Source organism: Trematomus bernacchii, unplaced genomic scaffold (genome assembly GCF_902827165.1).
Source record: "Trematomus bernacchii unplaced genomic scaffold, fTreBer1.1, whole genome shotgun sequence".
NCBI classification, from domain to species: domain Eukaryota; kingdom Metazoa; phylum Chordata; class Actinopteri; order Perciformes; family Nototheniidae; genus Trematomus; species Trematomus bernacchii.
Genome location: NW_022988043.1, coordinates 23,045,400 through 23,064,735, shown reverse-complemented (window position 1 = coordinate 23,064,735; position 19,336 = coordinate 23,045,400). Strand labels below are relative to the sequence as shown.

At 39.7% G+C, this 19,336-nt stretch overlaps 1 protein-coding gene across 5 annotated transcripts in view; it reads left to right on the top strand.

Annotated features, from left to right (window-relative positions):
* zgc:162952 (PKc_LIMK_like_unk domain-containing protein) overlaps positions 1-4,173 on the top strand; it is a 47,455-nt gene extending 43,282 nt beyond the window's left edge. For all 5 annotated transcript variants that reach the window (XM_034118230.1, XM_034118227.1, XM_034118229.1 and 2 more), the window contains one exon: positions 1,100-4,173. In XM_034118230.1, coding sequence (XP_033974121.1) covers positions 1,100-1,204 — 105 coding nt within the window. In that variant the 3' untranslated portion in view covers positions 1,205-4,173. The remainder of the gene's footprint in view (positions 1-1,099) is intronic.
* The last annotated feature ends 15,163 nt before the right edge of the window (positions 4,174-19,336 follow it).

Below are 19,336 nucleotides of genomic sequence, written 5' to 3'. Positions count from 1 at the left end.
CCACTCCAAGTAGGGAATGAGTCCTTACCCCAAGTGAAGGAGTTCAAGTATCTCGGGGTCTTGTTCTCGAGTGAGGGAACAATGGAGCGTGAGATGGGCCGGAGAATCGGAGCAGCGGGAGCGGTACTGCAGTCGCTTTACCGCACCGTTGTGACGAAAAGAGAGCTGAGCCAGAAGGCAAAGCTCTCTGTCTACCGGGCCATTTTCGTTCCTACCCTCACCTATGGTCATGAAGGATGGGTCATGACCGAAAGAACGAGATCACGGATACAAGCGGCCGAGATGGGTTTTCTCCGCAGGGTGGCTGGCGTCTCCCTTAGGAATAAGGTGAGAAGTTCAGTCATCCGGAAGGGACTCGGAGTTGAACCGCTCCTCCTTCGCGTCGAAAGGAGCCAGTTGAGGTGGTTTGGGCACCTTGTAAGGATACCACCTGGGCGCCTCCCTAGGGAGGTGTTCCAGGCACGTCCAGCTGGGAAGAGACCAAGGGGTAGACCTAGAACCAGGTGGAGGGATTATATCTCTTCGCTGGCCTGGGAGCGCCTTGGGATCCCCCAGTCAGAGCTGGTTGATGTGGCCAGGGAAAGGAACGTTTGGGGCTCTCTGCTGGAACTGATACCTCCGCGACCCGACCACGGATAAGCGGGAGAAGATGGATGGATGGATGGATGGATTCAGTTTAGCTTTAGTTACTTTGCAGATATAGATTAATGTTAAACAATATGATCAACAATTAAATCAGACTTTAGTTACACCTGGATTACATTTACAAACAACCCAGCAGAAAATAAAGGAATTGAAATGAGTTCCACCTTTACCAGTTTTGATAACACTTTAATTGCAGACAAGATCTTAGTACTACTTCCACCTCTGTTTGAGTCAAATATAATAGACTTTTCCTTTTTTTCTTCAGTATAGTTATGAAAACAGGAAAGTATTTCAACATGGTTGTATTTTGCCAAGTTAAGAACCAGATCACTCCTCCCTCTCCCCCCTCCCCTCCCCCCTCCTCTCCTCCCCTCCTCCTCTCCTCCTCTCCTGCTCTCCTCCTGTCCTCCTCTTCTCCCCCCTCCTCTCCTCCCCCCTCCTCTCCCCCCCTCAGGTGGAGTGCTTCAGACGGCCAGCGTTCACAGAGCTGCTGGATGAGTTGGGGGAGGTTGCTGAGAGTCTGGAGCTGCTGCCAAAATCTGACGTGACCACGAGCTGAGGGGTCCGTGTGGGATGCCCCCCCCCCCATCGGGAGTGTGGGTGAGTGAGGGCAGGAAGCTGACTGACCCTGAGTCCATCCCTCTCTCTACGACACAACGCACCTCCATGGAGACACTTAACTGAAGTGGTTTTTACAGGAGACTCCTCCGACGTCTCATGGACACTTTGCTTTGACACGTTCTGTGTTCAAAGGAATAGTGCTGTGACTTGGAATGTTCTTCTTTAAAATGTCTTAACGGATTCTTCTTCCTCGGCGGAGTGTTTGCTTTCTCAGTCTGTTGGTGTGTTTTCATCCTCTTCTATCTACCACAGGTCATCTTTTTATATATTGGGATAAAAAAATGCACCATGAACGAATCAGAAGCTGAACAGATTTGATGGATTTTAAAAGAAAGAGACGTCAACCTCAAACATCAGCATCACATTTTATATTCATTGTCATTTTTTTGATGTTGGTCTTATTTTAAGATATTTATTAGTTAGATTATTTTGGAATGACACTAAGAACCTGTAACATATCAGCTTTTCGTGAACAAAGGACGCGCTGCTCTAGGCCTTGTTTCAGCGTGATGAATTAGCATGTTTGAGATATTCTGTGGATTTTGCTTCAAAGAACCATACATTTCTCAATAGTGAAATAACAAGAAGTGGTTGTTTTTAATAGCAAAATGCACATTTTATTTATCTCTTTTTTTCCATTGGTCATAAGAGTTAATTAAGTTACCTAACTTACTGAACATGAGCGTGTTAATATTTAAGATCTTTCTTTTTCTGACTTATTTTTCAAATTCGGCCACCTTTTGGGGGTTGAAATTCCTTTTATTTTACCAATATTTACTACTTTCTGCTTTGTGTGTGTCTGCAATATAAAATGACCTTTCACAAAATACACCATCCTATTCAAAGAGATTCTTCCAGTTATATTTAACTTCTCAAAGTTCAGAGATACAGATTTATTTTTGCTTGATGTAAATAGAACATTTAAATACAGGTGTTACACAAAAACACAAGTAGGCTTCTACATACAGGAATAAAACTACATTTGGAAAGTCACTCACGAATGGGAAGAAATGATAAATTTACCAGTTATGAAGGGGGTTTTCTACATTTAAGGTGGACTATTCACTTTAAACCACCTGAGGCCCACACAACTGTATTTCATAGGCTGCGTAGGCTATGTTTGAAAGCTAGAGTGAAGACATTGGTATCATATGAATGAGAAAGGTATCCATTTCCACAATGTAATGCTCAAAAGTTAGGCAACTTTTTGGCATGGCCGTGTTCACAGGGGTCCATTAACCATTCACCTCAAGATATCTGGCTCTATGGAAAACCACAAGTCGTAAACAGTGTATTTGCATATGTCTGCATGCTAGAAATCGCTAAGTAGTCCTGGGAAATTGGGTAGGACTTGAACGCTGAGATTCTTGTGGATCCAATGAGTCCAACGTGGAATGATGCTGGTCCCAGTTGGAGTGAGACAATTTTTTAAACTGGACATTGCTGTATAAAATGACCTATTGTGAGCTGATAGCTAGGAACCACAGAATGAGGACATTCAGTATGGTTTTCTTTGACATATTGACAGTAAGTGGGTTTCTAAAGAAAAGGTCAGAAGTTTATGATCCTTTATCACAGGATGACTTTTTCTATCATTTTTCAAGGTCTTAATGTGGAAATTTGGAGGGGGTGAAAAATGTAATGTGGCTCCTGATCTGTGTAACACATTTTTTAAACCCCCAAAAGTGTCTGCACAAACTGAAAGGAAATGATGGAGCATGAGGATGGCCATAATATAGTTGCACCATATATTATAAGCCCTTATGCACTCTACACTTATAACTTGAAGAGGTGCCTAACCTACAATGTTTACATTGTTTATTACCGATTTATTACTACAATTACATTTCTGGATTATAATAAAAATACATTAAATTGTATATTTTGCAGTTGGTAAAGGTGGAACTAACTTCAATTACTTTTTATTGGGGATCGTAGTCCATATTTGTATATCATAATGTATTAGTTGGTTTATATTGTATTGATAAACTGAACCTGGAAGGTAACCATGGTTGTTAATAAATGTAGTGGGGTAAGAAGTACAATTTTGCTTGCAAAATGTAAATGTGGAGAGGTATAAAGTATTATAAAATGGAAATACTCAAGTAAAGTACCTTATACTTAAGTATATTACTTGAGTAAATGTACTCTGTTTCTTCCACCAGACAGGATTCCTTAAACTGAGTCGACACAACTAACTGGCCATAAAGATGGATAAACAACTGATTGATTTAATGTTTTTTCTAGTTTTCTTCCACAGTTTTTCAGTGTTTGATTTTAGTTCACTGCGCCAAAGTAATGATAAGATAAGTATATGATATACTTATATATAGACCTGAGATTGAGTCTTAATTGACCTTGTGTGTGACTCTAACATCATGTATACAGGGTGATAATAGTGGTAATATAAACAAGGTTGGGGGGTTACTTTAAAAATGCCTATTACAATTACTAGTTACCTGAATGTAATTTAAACGGTAACCTAATCTGAGTATCAAAATATAAAAGTAATGTACTGTAACCTGATTACTTTTTATCACTTTTTGATTACCGCAATATCAAACACATATGCAAAATAAAATACTTTACTTAAGTGTATTATTTATGTAAGACAACTGAACAATGAGAGGCCCTGCCAGTCAACACTATTATCTAATATTCAGGCATGAACCTGTTCATAAAATAGTGTGTGTGAGCTTAACTGTGTGTATTAAACTAAAACGGAGCATTTTCTGTCAGCTCAGATTTTATTTTTGCTTTTTTAAACTGTAGTATGTGCTCATGTGTTTCATTGTTGGTGTATAGGCTGCTGCCTGAATATGCTGAGTGACAGGCAGCTTGTACTCAAAGTCATTTCTGATCCTAAATATCTTACATAATTCAATTAATAAAAAAACGTCTTGTTGATATTTATGCGTGTGTAATCTCACATGCAAAGGTAAGTGTGTGTGTTTCTATCTTGTTTCCTGGAGGCTGTTGACCATGATAATGATGTGTCTTTGAAGCAAAGCTTCGTAGAATAATCAGTGTGGAGATATAATGGAAACATTTCAAGTAATGTACAAAGCAAGGCCTCCCTTTGAACTCACACACACATCAAAAGATCATGAAAGATTCAGTGGGTCCTTTAACAGCCCGACAACAGAAGAAGAATGGGCCTGATGAGGTCACAGATCTTCTTCTCTTTCACATTTTGTAATAGGCTGCGTTATGTCACACAGGTTTCAAATAGTATGTGTTAGGAGGAAATACATGTACATAAAGCAACTGCTCAATAGCCTTGCTAATGTAATCTGACTACGTTTGCTTTATATTGCCTTCAGTAAACAATGAAAATGAGGCTTTTATTGCACAGAATCTGCAGTAAAAAGTGCAATTTAGATTTTTGGTCTCACCAATTTAAAATGGAAAAATGCCTTTGGCCTAGTTTAGCTTCTAAACCAAGGACATACAAACCTGAAATCAGGATTCACTACAGGGCACAAAGTAATGATACAATAAAAGAGCTGTGGCCTCCATCTGTCCCATCCCTGTCCAACCTCCGAGCACATTACAACAACAGTGCACACACACACACACACACACACACACACACACCCCTCAAAGACTGCAACCACAATTCTTTATAAATATTTGTATTACTGCAGTGAGAGATGCCAAAGAAATGTCGTTTTACTTTGTATGATGACAATAACGATATATTCAATTTTTTTCTATATTATAAGTAAGGAGTAATAAGGAGTGTCTTTTTTGTGCATAAATGTAAAGAATGTGGTGCACACAATTTATACAAAAGTTACATTTGACAAAATCCTTTTCTACACATGATAATCTATATTGTGTACATTTGTAAAAGTAGAAACTGAAAGTGCTTATGTTTCATATCATCTCTACAGAGTAGGATTAACAAAAATAGAATAAAATAATTACTTCTAGTGGATACATACATGAACAGTGGGAAATATAAGTTTGAACAATAAAACATATACAACATTATTCTTAAAATGCCCGTTTATTGCTGCTCATTTTACATCTGATAGTAACTGTGTGTTCTCTATGACATGTCTTTTTTTTTACCTAATACGTCTTAAAGCCATGTAACAAACAGTCGACCATTTATGACAGTGACAGGTCAGACAGTGGAACAACAGGATGTTAACAGCATGGTTCCAGACTGTCCTCAGACATTACACTGCCTGTCCACAGAGGGGTGTTGGCTCATTACACTGCTGATCCTGACCACACACAGAGATGGCAAAAGTACACACATCCTTTACTCAAGTAGAAGTACAGATACTCGTGTTTAAAAATACTCTAACTGACCTCCTTTTATATTAATAGAACAATAATGTCATTGTTAGCTAATGAATGTTTTGATGCTGAACAACGGCAACATGAAAAAGTTTTCATTGGTCCCTCTTCTTTAGAGAAGACCAGGAAATGATGGATACACGGATCGTGTTCAAATCAATAGGCACGCAATGACTCTAAATAATAATGATCACGCCACCAAACACACATTCAAACTAAAGGAACCAGCCTGTTTGGAAAATGTAAGAAGTAGAAAGTACAGGTATTTGTGTTAGAAATGTAAGAAGTCAAAGTAAAAAGTCATCAGAAAAAGAATTAGTGGAGTAAAGTACTGATAAAAGAAAATGTACTCAAGTACAGTAAACATTTCAGTTTTTTTTTATTAAACGTTGACTTTTTTCAGTTGCTAACACACAAAAATCTCACGTAAAGCATCATTATTTAAACTCACACTCAAAGAGCAAAACCTCAGCTCAAATCTCCAGAACTCTAAACACATCTTCAGCTCTGCACCCAATTTGCAATTCAACTCGGCACTTTTTGCAAAACACTGCACACGGTTCTCTAAGTGAGACACACACATCTGACATTTTCACTTGTTTGCCATTTTCAAAACACTGCCATTAAAAATGCTACACACATGAACCAATCAACAAACACACATGCCAAATGACCGTAAACACCAAACTGCTTTATTGTTGACTCATCAATCAGGATGTAAGCACTAGAAAAAGGCTTCATGTAAGAAATGTATAAAAACAACAATGGATATATGGACAGCAGCAAGAGGAAGAGGTGGAGGGGGGATAAGAGTGAGAGGGAGGATAAGAGAGAAAGGGAGGATGAACTGAAGTCAGTTATTTGCAGCATAATGCCTGTATCTGTATGACCGTCAGGCTACAGGTGATGCTTCTTCTGCAGGTGGATGAGGGGCTGTGGTCAGACCCAGTGAGGTGGTACAAATGCTTTTTTCTAAAAATATTCTTTTTATTTATTTTTCCTCAAAGTTTTCCTTTCACTTTACTGGATTTGACAGAGGCATCATTTGTGTTTACACAACTGTAACTATGTGTTTTGCAGGACAGTTGCACCAATTTGTTTTGGAGAACAACAAAAGTATAACAACTGTATATTTGTGTTTCTGCACATATTTTTGTAGACTTGAACAATGTTTTTATGCAGCATTCTCTACATACACACAGCATAAAAGATGAGTGCGCTTTAGATTGAGCACCACAGTGTGTAGTTGGTTGGACAAAGTGTCTTGTACTATAAGTGAAGTTAGGGCCATTTGGTGCAAAAGTCTTTGGTAAGTGCTTATGTAGTTTTGGGCGCAGTGCTTCCTTTTGCAGGATATATGATGTGCTTTGCACTTTGGGTGTGTGGTTTTGTGTAAGTGTTTCGACAAAATGAGCCCTGTTGTCAAAAAACGTGTTTTAGCAATGGAAAAGAAACTGTAATGAAATGTATTATGTAAACCAATTAGGTTAGCTGAAAGCAATAATATTAAGTTGAACCTTTCTTTTTATTCAAACTTAATATTATTGCTTTCAGCTAACCTTATACAATTGTATGTAATTTGTTTACAAAATACATTTATTTAAGTACGTTTTAATTATGTTTCAGTTTATTCATCATTGAGCTGACAATTTATGATTACACACTGAAAAAACTGAAATTAAAGTCAACGTTTCAGTTTTTTTCAATGCAGGCATTTGAGGACTGGTTGAAAATAGAACAGATTAAAGATGAACATGTATGTTATCATTTAGTTTGTTGTAATTTATAATTTATAAGATTTTAATGTGACTTAACATTCCAGTTTTGTCAGTGTACTGACTCATGAAACTGAAAGCCTGCGTGACAGTCCTCAGGCCGGACGATGACACGACATGGAGACATCTTTGTATTTGACGTGCCTATACTGTCACGATCTGTCTTTGTTTTATTTTGCTCATCTCAAGATCTGTCTTTGTTTTCCCGTTTTATTTTGAAAAGTGTCTGTTTTTACCTCTGTTTCCCTCCTGTCTGATTGCCTGATTGTGTTCACCTGGTGCCCCTGGGGGTTTCCTCCCTCCCCCCTGTGTCTTGTCTTTGTGATTAGTCTTGTTGCTATTTAAGTTCTGCTTGTCTTTTAGTTGTGGTCAGATCCTTGATGTTGTTGGACGGATTTTGCTGTTGGACAGTTTATGTTTTGCCTTGCCGTACAATTTGTCTAATTTCTCTTCTGCTCATATTCTACCCTGACCACCGGGACAATTTGAATGTTCAGTTCATAGTTAATTTCTTATTTTATGTCAGACAGTTTATTACCGTGCAACAGCTACCATGGTCAAAATAATATAAACCACAATTGTTTTATTTATTATAATAACATGTATGTTTCAATTATATATTCTCTTAATACTTTTTTGTAGGCCTTTGCTATTTGCATTAAGACTAATTGCAATAGTAGTAATTGTGGAGCTTCAGAGGAATCCCAAAACAACCTGTAAGGCAAACAGAGGGTATCACAGTGACCTCTGTAAAATACTGTTCTGCTGATGAGCTCCTGGAAAGCATCTTTGAAGGAAGATCCATGAAAACCCAGGTTAAAAGAAGGTATTAGGCTCAGGCAGGAAATGAGTGAACATGTTCAGTATACCACGCTGACCTGGTAATATACTTTGGTTGAGATGCTGCTATAATCAGATTCCCCCTTCTGTTAATCCTGTTTCTCTAAACCAGGGATGGGCAACTTGGATGGTGGTGGGGGCCACATAATTTATGTACTGGCCACCAGGGGGCTGCAGATTCACTTGGAACACACACACACACACACACACACAAATTCCATGTATTGTATGTAATTATTAACAAGGAACATCCTCTAATAAGCTCACTAAACAAATATCAGTTCACAGAAATGTTATATAATTTGTACAAGTGGCATGTTTGTATTGAACAGGTTATTTAACAGTGGAATAAAACTATTTTAAACTATTGGAAAGCGCAGAAAATGTGTGTGCATTGAGATTAACCATTAAGATGACATAAACATCAAGTCATGAACACTAACCCAGACATTAGTTGTCTGACTTGAACCTAAGACACGTGTAGCCTGCCTCTGCATTCCCCTTATTCCACAATAAGGGGAATGTCAACACAGACACCTGTCAACCCGCACTCTGCTGTTCTTCAGCGCCGCTCCCCCTCCCTCCCGCTGAAATTATGAATGAAAAGCGTATAGTAATCATAGATAACATGCCAGGGTCAGTGACCAGTGGCGTAACTATCGACGGTGCAGCCAGTGCAACGTACCAGGGCTCAGAGCCTACCAGGGGCCCATGCATTATTAATTAATTAATTTGTAATTTGTCTGTCCAATGACCTTGCTCCCTTTCATGCAGGGCCGGTCCTTAGCATTGGCGTTATAGATGTTCGCCTGGGCACCAGATCTGGGGGGGCGCTGCACTGGCAGCTCTGGGAGGGGAAAAAACATTTTTGACCGTTGGTGCTCATCCTAATTTTCGGCCTTGAACATTCATAATTAAGTAAATGTAACACCCTTTTCACCCCGGTTACACTTTTCATTTGCCCTGTACGATGGGCGCTGTAAGTGATGAAAGTGGGGGATGTTGGCTTATCTGGCGCCCGCAGCTCACAGCCAAAGTGCAAGTGAGCGTGGGAGCGAGGTACCAGCCTGTTGTTAATAGCACCTGGTGCTAGCTGCGCTAACGGATATAAGAAGGAGCTCCAACAAGCCGTTTAGGACAGAGAGTGAATACCGGTGAATACACATACTATACAGAGATGCTGTATGAGAAACCAATGTGAGTTTGGAAAATTGCACAGTATAAATCTATTTTAGTATACCTCAACAATGGAATTATGATCAGTAGAAATGGCCATGACATGGGCCCTTTAAAGTCAACGTTTCAGTATGTTCAGTGAGGTGCAAACACAACCCTGACATATTATCACCTCATAAAGTTGATATGCCCAACAAGTAACCAAACCGGTGCTAAAGTGTCTCAAAAACCTTTCAAACAAAGTGATGCCCATGCCACCAATTTGATAGATGGACAGCCTGCAAGTGCGAGACGTATAAAAAGCAGGCCAGGAGGATCATGTCCCTTCATTCACAATGAATGGCCAGCATGATTTAGTGACAGTCAGTCTGTGAATTAGAGCATGAAGGTGTGTTGTAAGGCTTTTCAGATCAATCGATGTAAAGAAAACAGAGCGATGTGTGCCGCCATTTTGTATGTGTGTATGTGTACGTGTGTGTGTGTGTGACTGAAGTAGGCCAGGAGGAGACTGTGGACTGAAGAGTGGGGATCAGGAAAGATGACCTATCGCAGACTGAAGTAATAATTGATTTTGGAGGATGGATTTTTGGAAGGACATTTGTGTCGCAAGAGGCAGATCGCAGGCCAGCACTGAGTGTATTTTTGTCAGGCTTGGGAAAAAAGGATTACATGTAATGGGATTATGTAATCAGGATACAAAATAAATGTGTTCCATTAGAGTTACATTAGCCATGCCATTTTATAATTTGTTTCCGCTGCACTATTTCCTGATGCTCTTGATGTGATTCATTTTTGTAAGCACTTTGAATAACCTTGTGTTGAAAGGTGCAATATAAATACACTTGCCTTACCTTGCCTTACTGACATATTTCTAAAAAATTGGGATTACTAGCAGGAGCTGTGCACCCAGGTCACATGATGCCCTTTGGCCCAAATTACCCACAGGTTTGGGGAGTAACTGATTACATGTAACAGGATTACAAAAAGTTACTGTATTCCCTTACAGTTACATTAAAATAAGTAATCATCAGATTACTGTTACATTTTTAAAGATGGGGATTACTAGCAAGATGCCAATGTAACAATACAATTTAAAATAAAGATCTATATAGGTAGACGTAATGCCTGATTTTTTCATGTGGTTTTGATTGAGACTACTAGGTATTTTTATCTTGTTTTTTTTTGTTTTGAATGCAGTTGGTTGATATCTGATTTATAAAAGAAAAATACTGCACTGAAAAAGCTGAAAGGTTGACTTTAATTAAATGTATTATTCCAACAAACTAAATGTTTCCATACAGTTTCATCATGAATCAGTTGTACTCATTTTAACCACTCCTCAAATGCCTGTAATCATAAACCGTCAGCTCAATGATGAACAGGACTGTGGGAACTCCCTATGGTAAGGTTTGCCCAGCATTCAATTAATGGCTAAGGTCCCGCGAGGGTCCGACTGTTCATGGGACTCGCTGGTAATGACTGACCCTGAAAGTGCTGAGACAGCTGGAAGGCAAAGCGACTGAGAAGACATGCCTTTAATGGATAGTTGGAAGGAGATATCTATAAAGCATACAGTAAGGAAGGGGGGGAGGGCAAAGAGGAGTCTGGACAATCCTGGAAGTAGTAGTACAGTACAGATGACAACCCCTCCCCCTAAACATCCACCACAATAGCTCCATCAGTGTCTTGGGAAAGCTGTCCTCCCGCTCTCAGTAGGTGTAAGCGGGGTTGTACATTACTGTTGTCTTCTGTATCTGGAGTGCGCGCTGACGGAGGATTACCGGTGAGCCGAGGTCATATGATTGAAGATCGATCAGGGTTGGCAGAGCGGCAGAAGATTGTTGTTGGGCCTGTTATAAAATAATCCGATTTCATTTCTTCTTTGTAGGCTGTGCTGTTCTGTAGGCTACTATCTATTGAAAGTAATCAGGGTACATTTCTTTTATATTTTGTGACTCAGATTAGGTTACTGATTACATTACAGAATCAGGTTTACACATACGAGGAATTTGCTTAAAGGTAGGGTAGGTAATTCACTTCAGAAACACTTTTTGTTATATTCCATGGAATGCTCTTAACATCCCGATAGCAATGAATATATTAAATGCTTTGACAATAAATATATACAAATATTTTATCTGTGGAAGCCGTGGCGCTGTACGTATTTTCTTAACGTGACACTCCGAGGAAAGGCCGTCCCATCGCTCTTAAAACATATTTCCTTGCTTCTCTCCATGTTTGCCTGGTGGGAGGGACTAAAACGCAAGGAAAAGACGCAGTGAGGGACGCAGGGGTTGCAGTCGAATAGTCCATTTAGCTTAGAAACCTTCCTAACGGAGTGAAATGACCCGGAAGTACCTCAGTGGCAGCCATGACAAGTGCCGTTCGAATTCTCTAGATCAGAGGTTTTCAAAGTGTGGGAAGGTGAGCCTCCCCTCAGAGAACATAAGAACAGCCGCGCCCCCCCTCCCAATTATTATTGCTATTATTATTATTATTATTGTTATTTAGTGGGAATGCTGATACAGCATTCCAACTATATGTTATGCTACGGACAAAATTCTTATTCTTATTATTCCGTCCAATTATTTTGTCCGTCTTCTCCTCCCACATTCAACATCGCAGAAACTCCGTTCAAACATCAAAAGGTTCAGCTCGGTCGGGAATCAATGGCTATTACTTTTATCATTCATAACTTTCATAATTCCAGAGATACATCCCATAATTCATCACATTTTTAACCATTGAAGTCAATGGAGAAATTCTTCAGACTTCAACAAATCTTCATGCGACTTCAACTGCTAACTGTTCATTCATACTTTCACTCAGAAACCTCATTCCAACTTTAAAATGTTACACATCTTTCTGACATTATTCGTGTAACACAACTTTTAAATCTGATTCTTACTTTTAGAGATATTAAACATTGTTCAGACCTTGTTAAAGAAGTTTTCTTCAGATTTTAACATTAACTAGAGTGCGTGATGTCACAGCTAGAGTGGAGCAAATCTTGAAATTTGCCTTAATATTTTTTTTTAAAACTGCCATAATTCCCAAACCCTACATTCCTGAGACATAATCTTTCATGACAAACGTAGGAAAACATCTCGTAGCTTGAAAAATGACAAATAATTAAGCAAAAATAATTAAACAAAATGCCTCTTGAGGGCATGAAGTGACAAAAACGTTCAACATGTCTCCATTAAAACCCATTGTAATTTCAGGCTGATATTTCCTCACAGCAGCAGCCGCACACCTTTAGTTAAACTGCCAAAAAGGCCACATTATTAACCCGAAAGTACACAAAAATTACACTTCAGATACTCAACTTCCTTGACATGCTTCACGTTTTGAAATTTCACAGATATCAGATACCTACCATCTCTGCACACCTCGTTAGCTCAAATATAAACACCTGTGTCATGGAACACGATGATGTCATAACACACAGGTGTTCGTGTTTGAGCTAACGACGTGGTCACTGGAGTTTAACAGACTGTCTGAGCCTATTCTTTTCTGTCTGATGGAGACTTCATACTGACTTCAACATGTTCCACCTATTTTATACATTATTGGTGACACACAGCTGTTGTCGTTAGCTCAAATATAAACACCTGTGTCATGGAACACGATGATGTCACATTGACAGGTTTGGTAACGATGCAGCCATCAACGCATCTAAGCGTATTATGGGGTGTCATCAAATGCCGTTGCCATGGCGACAGACCACTCGCCATGAAGCACGATGTCGCTGTAAGTCCAATGGACACGGTCTGATCATCCCCCAAACTTTGCTTGTATATCACCGGTCCAGCCCTCAACAGCTCTACGTCAATTATGGGGTTTCTTCAAATGCCGTTGCCATGGCAACACAATGCTCACCTTGAAACACGGTGTTCTCATAACTTCAGTGAAAATGCTCCAAACAGCCCAAAACTAAACAGGTTTGGTAACGATGCAGCCATCAACATATCTAAGCGTATTATGGGGTATCATCAAATACCGTTGCCATGGCGACAGATCATTCGCCATCAAGTTAGTTCAAAAGTTTGCAGTTCAAATATTCTCCTGCTTTTCCAAGCCTTTTTACTTTCTTTTCTTCTCTCATCACACATTCAAGCCCCCAGTGTTCATGTATCATTTCAATCTAAATTATTCACTTTCTTCTTACACATTACATTTCAGCATAGCAGTTTAGCGTCAGCTTTTCAGCATAAAGCATTCCCACTAGCAATTTATTCAGGAATTGCATTCTCTAGTTATTGTTGTTGTTGCTATAATGCAGGGGTATTATTATCCAGTGGAAAGTCCTTACCTACTGGCCTAGTTAAATCAAAGTGGTTACTTTTTTTTGGCTGGGCAGTGTAGTTTTACACACCGTCTTATTTGACTTTCTCCGGACTTAAAACAGTTTTTTGGGGGCAGACCCCACAAAGAAAAAAATATATTTACACACGTAAGGTCATCATCTTAACAGTTTTTTATGCTCATCGAGTCATCCGTGAGCAGAGCATCAAGTTGGCATGCCTATAACAGCTGAATGCGGCGATTACCATCTTGTTCAGCAAAACGCCTCACAAACTTATTAAGATCTAAAGCTTTAGTGCGTTTTGATTCAATGCTGAGTACAGCCAAACTTGACAGTCTCTTCTCTGTCATTGTAGACCGCAAATACCTCATTCCTTCCGTCTACTTGGGGTCTGAATGCGCCGTCCCGTTCAAATGAAATCGCCGCCAATCACATTTCCTCGCACGAGGATGAACGTTATGAACGTTAGTTTTTACTGAAATGATCAAATAAAGTCAACATTTCACAGTCTTTACTGAGCTGTGTGGGGTTTGTTCAACTTTTAAAAAGATGTTTGAATGGTGATATACACAGTGATAGATGTTAAGGACTAACGTTTATAATAAATACATTTGTATTGATTTTAAGATCTTTTCATAGTTCATACAATCATACGTATTGGGATCATTTGTATTAATGTGGACCGGAGGGAGAGGGTGATGAGCTTAAGTTTCACTTTCCTTTTTTATTTCAATTCCAACTTTGGTCATGAAGAATATGTTTCTCTGTTGTCCACGTTCATAAAGCATAAAACAACAGCATCAGAGCACGGTGCAGAGTCTCTAGATGAGTTTACAGTAGTCCCTCGTTCTTATTAAACATCCATGTTGTAGTCCGCTGTATAGAAAACTGTAGTTTCCATAGTTTCCCCACAGCAGCAGACGCACATTTATGATGTCCGCTGGCGCATCATAAACACGTCGGATAGTGAAAGTGCAGTCGGATTCTCTAAAGTACCGCAGTCTCTTCTCACCCAGAGGTCAAGGGATAGACGATAGGGATAGACGATAGGAGCTGATTTTTGGACTAGTTAATAGACTTGGGCTGCGTTTCACTTCTCTTATTTTTCATTTCCTCGCTCCTCGGTCTCGGTCTCACCGGAAGTTGATTTGTCTGCGCCATCTTGAGTAGCGTCCCAATGGCCTTATTTTTGCCGGAGGACCGAGGATCGAGGAGCGAGGAGCGATAATGGAGGAGCTATAATCGAGGAACCACCAGACCATCCTTCGATGAAATCCTCAGACACTCGCCCCGCCCCCTTACTGTGTATCGCTCACTGATTGGACGATGCAGCGCATGCAATGATCTGATGCTTCTTGACATGAGAGCAGTTTCCCAGCGGAGTGAAGAAAACACATGAAACTCACGGGACTCACTCCTCAGTTCATACTGTGTTTTGTTTCAATGAATGCATCATTCAGTTACAAATATTTGATATATCTGAACAACAAAGTGGACAAAAATCATTTCATTCATTTATTGGAAACATTTTCGTGATCGCTTTTTTCGTTTTACATTTTCATTTATTGTCATTTCCATTCAGTCAGTCATTAAGTGCTATTTAACATGTTAATTTGCTACATATCCACACAAACAAACTAAGTGTGCAATCCAATGAATGTTAATCTAACTGGGTTTTGATAGATAACATATCTCTTTTTCTTCAATATTAATCAAACTAATATTCGTTTATACATTTTAAGAATGGCGTTTATCTTTTTTGAGAATTAGTTCTTATTTGATTTTATTTATTTGGGTCTACAACAGATGATACAAATGTTTGTGTCAGTAAATGTGTACTAACAGAGGCGGGGGTGTTTGTGAAAATAACGGGGACAGAGCTGGCTGCTGTCAGACGAACAGCTGTGCGGCGTCATCACAAACGGACGTCGCTTCACGTGACGCTCCAGAGGAAAGGACGTCCCATTGCTCTTAAAACTCATTCCCCTGCTTCTCGTGGTTTCCTTGCGTCTCTCCATGCTTCCCTGGTGGGAGGGACTAGTCGCAGGGAAACGACGCAAGTGAGGGACGCAAGGAATCCATTTAACCGAAGTGAAACGCAGCCTTGGCACCCTTTGTCTCCCTTGAGAGGTGGAGATCAGCTCCAGGTGTGTGGCTCTCCAGACCTGCTCCCAATACTGCTAATTGGGAGAGGGTGGAGCCACCTGTTGGGAATGTAGGTGCTCTGACTACCCTGCCCTCAACCTCTTACAGTAAGTTACAAAAAATGAAAGCAGACCTCTGACCATTTCTATTGTCATCACAACTTAATCAATAATAAAAAAAACATACTGTTTAGAGTTCAGGTTTAATGGAAAAACAATATTTTTAGAATCAACATTATGCAATGCAACAATATTCTTTACAGTAGTTCAGACACAAATTGGATTAAAGTTCCATCTATAGTGTCTCTGAGGGACAACCCAACACTATTATTAACTTTTCCTAGTATCAAAATCACCAGATACACGGTAATGTTAATTGCTATTGTACCTTCTATAATCAACAATACTTTATATCAAGACACATGGATGATTAACCTTTGAACCTTATATAACCGTTATCTGGTCTACAGTCTGTTAGTCTAAGAAAATGTTTCCAAAATGCTCAGTTAAAAGACTTAGAAGTTGATGCAAAGTGAAACAGACGTTATGTAAACACATTATTTTCCACTCTTCCCAAAATACAATCCCAGCTTGACTGGAGGTGTCAGGGCAATCAATCCATCACCCTCATCACCCTCATAAAACTCATCAAACTCAATCACGCTCCAGCTGAGCCCGGCAGTCTTCACAAAACCAGCAACAGCAGCAGGGAAGTCACAACCCAGTTTATTAATAATCCATCAAACTGGGGGAAATGTCCTCTTTGCATAATGGTGACACACTGTTTCCTTTGGGAAATAACAGGATGCGTTCAAAGATCAATGTCTTGATTTGTGTAATTATATTCTCAGGGAATAGAAGTGGCGGGTTTAATGTCAAACTGTGTATCGCTCGCTTGCTCAAACTGCGTTATTATAAATACAAGTCCTCATTAAAGAGTCTGCTGACTTCTGAGATATTTATGTCTGTGGCTGAGGTTGTCTGCTGTCCCAAAGTCCAAACAAATTTGCCAAGACTGTCCCTTCATGACTCAGAGGTTATCCTGTCAACTCCTCTATCACTTTGTCCCGTTTTCTCCAATGCTCCTACTGTACGCACCGTAGTCATCACATGAGTCAAATGACTGTGTTAAAGAGGGTGTCTCTCAACAAACCCACTAATAATTATCACTCTCATGTTCCTCTAATCCATACTGAGGTTTTTAGCTTATATATGAGAGCAAATTATCTGGGTACTTTTTAGGTTAAAACGTTCGCTGTCATTTTACTGGCAGTTAATACAAATTCTGAGGGTTTTGCTAATCACATGAAAAAAAAAACCAAACAAGACTTATTTAAGTGTAAGGCGACCAAGCCTACAACTTCAAATGTATGATGATGTTGCTTTCTGTGAGCTCGATAAAAGGTTTTGCTATGTTCGCAAGTAAGTAGTAAGTAATTTGTGATAGTATGTCGATATTAGCCGTGTTCACACCGCAGTACTTTTCCCACTTTAGTTCCGATATAGTTCCGAAATGTCGCGTTCACACCAAAAAGAGCCAGAACTAAAATGAGTTAATGAGAACCTTTTTACCCCCTTTTCCGTCCCTGCTAGAGAGCAGGTACTTTCGTGGGAGAAAAAGGTTCCTATGTCTGATTGGCTGGGCGGATTGCAAACCACACCCCGTAAAACTCCCAAAAAGTTTTGTGAAGCTGCCATTTTATTATCCTTGCATTAGCATTATTAGCATTAGCATTAGCCCAGCGCACACATGCAGAGAGACTAACTTATGGCAACACAAAAGAAAACATGAGAGCAGTGGAGATGAGGAGGTGTCGGCGTTCTGGCGATTTACTCGGAAGGCTTCAGTAGAAGCTGCTGGGAGTCCCAGCAGCTTCTACTGAAGCCAGTCCCCAACTCCGGGGACTTCCGGCCGGGGACTTCGGGTGGCAGTATACGCCGTGAAGTTGTTTGCGGCCTGCCAGTAAACCCAAAGCAGAAGAAGAAGTAGTGACGTCATTCATTTTACTAATCCTTCCCCAGGGACTTATTCCGGTGTGAACGCGATCTGTACTTAGTTCATGAGAACTAAAGAGTTCTCATGAACTAAGTTCTGATGAACCTTTGTGGGAAAAGTACTGCGGTGTGAATGCGCCTCTTGAGTCTCAACATGTTAGACCAAAGAGGATTAGGAGAAATATCAAATTTACATAGCTAGTATATCAAACCAATTTAGTTTTAGTAGTAACAAATTCAGGGTAAAAGAGGTAGGATTTAAATGTTTAAATGTGTAATATGCATGCTTTTATTAAAGAAAGAAGTCCTACATCCTTGCTGTGTTTTTACTGCAGATTCAGATATAAATGCACCTGGGTCATGTGTAGACACATTTTGGATTTGACCGTGTTCAACTTTACATTATTTTGGGAATAGAACCATAAATACTATTGGTTGGGTTGATTAAAGTGTAGTTTCTGTTGTCCTTAGCAAGCCTTGATTCCAAAATGCTTCACATAACTGAACAGTAACACTGCTAATGTTGTGTTTTGGACCATGTTATCAGCTAAGTTAGCCAGCTAGTGCTAATGATACAGTTTGCTTTCTAAAGCTGCATTCACATGATACACGAAGTTGAGCACAGAGGCTTGAGGTGAAACAGCCAGTTTAGTTTGTTTCTATGGTTACCTCCCCTGCTAGCTTGTGCAGCTGTTATAAAGGTCAGCGGCAATCAAAGTCAAAGTTGAAACATTTGAACTTCGAGCTAGACGACAGTTTCTAACAGTGCGCGGTGCCGAGGGTAACTCTTCCTCGTAGTACGATGGCAGAACTCTCCCCTTTCAAACACAAAGCCAACGTCAGCGCCATTTTACCGCGTTTCATGTGAATGCATCTTAACACTCTATTGTTGGGCTCTTTCACAATGTTACCAGTGTTGCTGTGGGCTACAACATGAGACGTTATCAGGAATCTTCAGCATAAATTATTTTCATTGTTATCGGAAAAATGATTAGGAACTCATGAAGCTCTTGTCAATTTTCTTAATCTAACTACACTTGCTTTTTATCCAAACACAGCAGCAGATTATATGCGTCGTGGTGAGATGCAGTAGAATTGAGCAGCCATGTTAGTAGGCTCGGGGGTTTGTGGCAGAGGAGAAAGCAGAACAGTCCTTTATATAAATATATATACTGTACATGCTGTATATATGCAGTCAGGTTTCCTTTCATCATCCACAGTTTATCAACAACATTTAAATCCTTATATCTTAAAGACCAATACAATACCTTAAACAATGTTCTCTATCTTGTACATTTTACAGATTTAGAAAAATCATACAGAAATATTCACACATTGCTACAGGAGGAAGATTTGGAGAGCTTAAACAAATACATTTCAGAATGAGGCAAAATCCTGAATATGCACACAATAACACGCACAGATCCTACCTCTAGGCAAAGAGCTCACTGAGCAAACACAGCATAGTTTATCTCACAGGAGCAGGAGACAGCCTCTGAGAAACGTTAGCATCTGCGCTA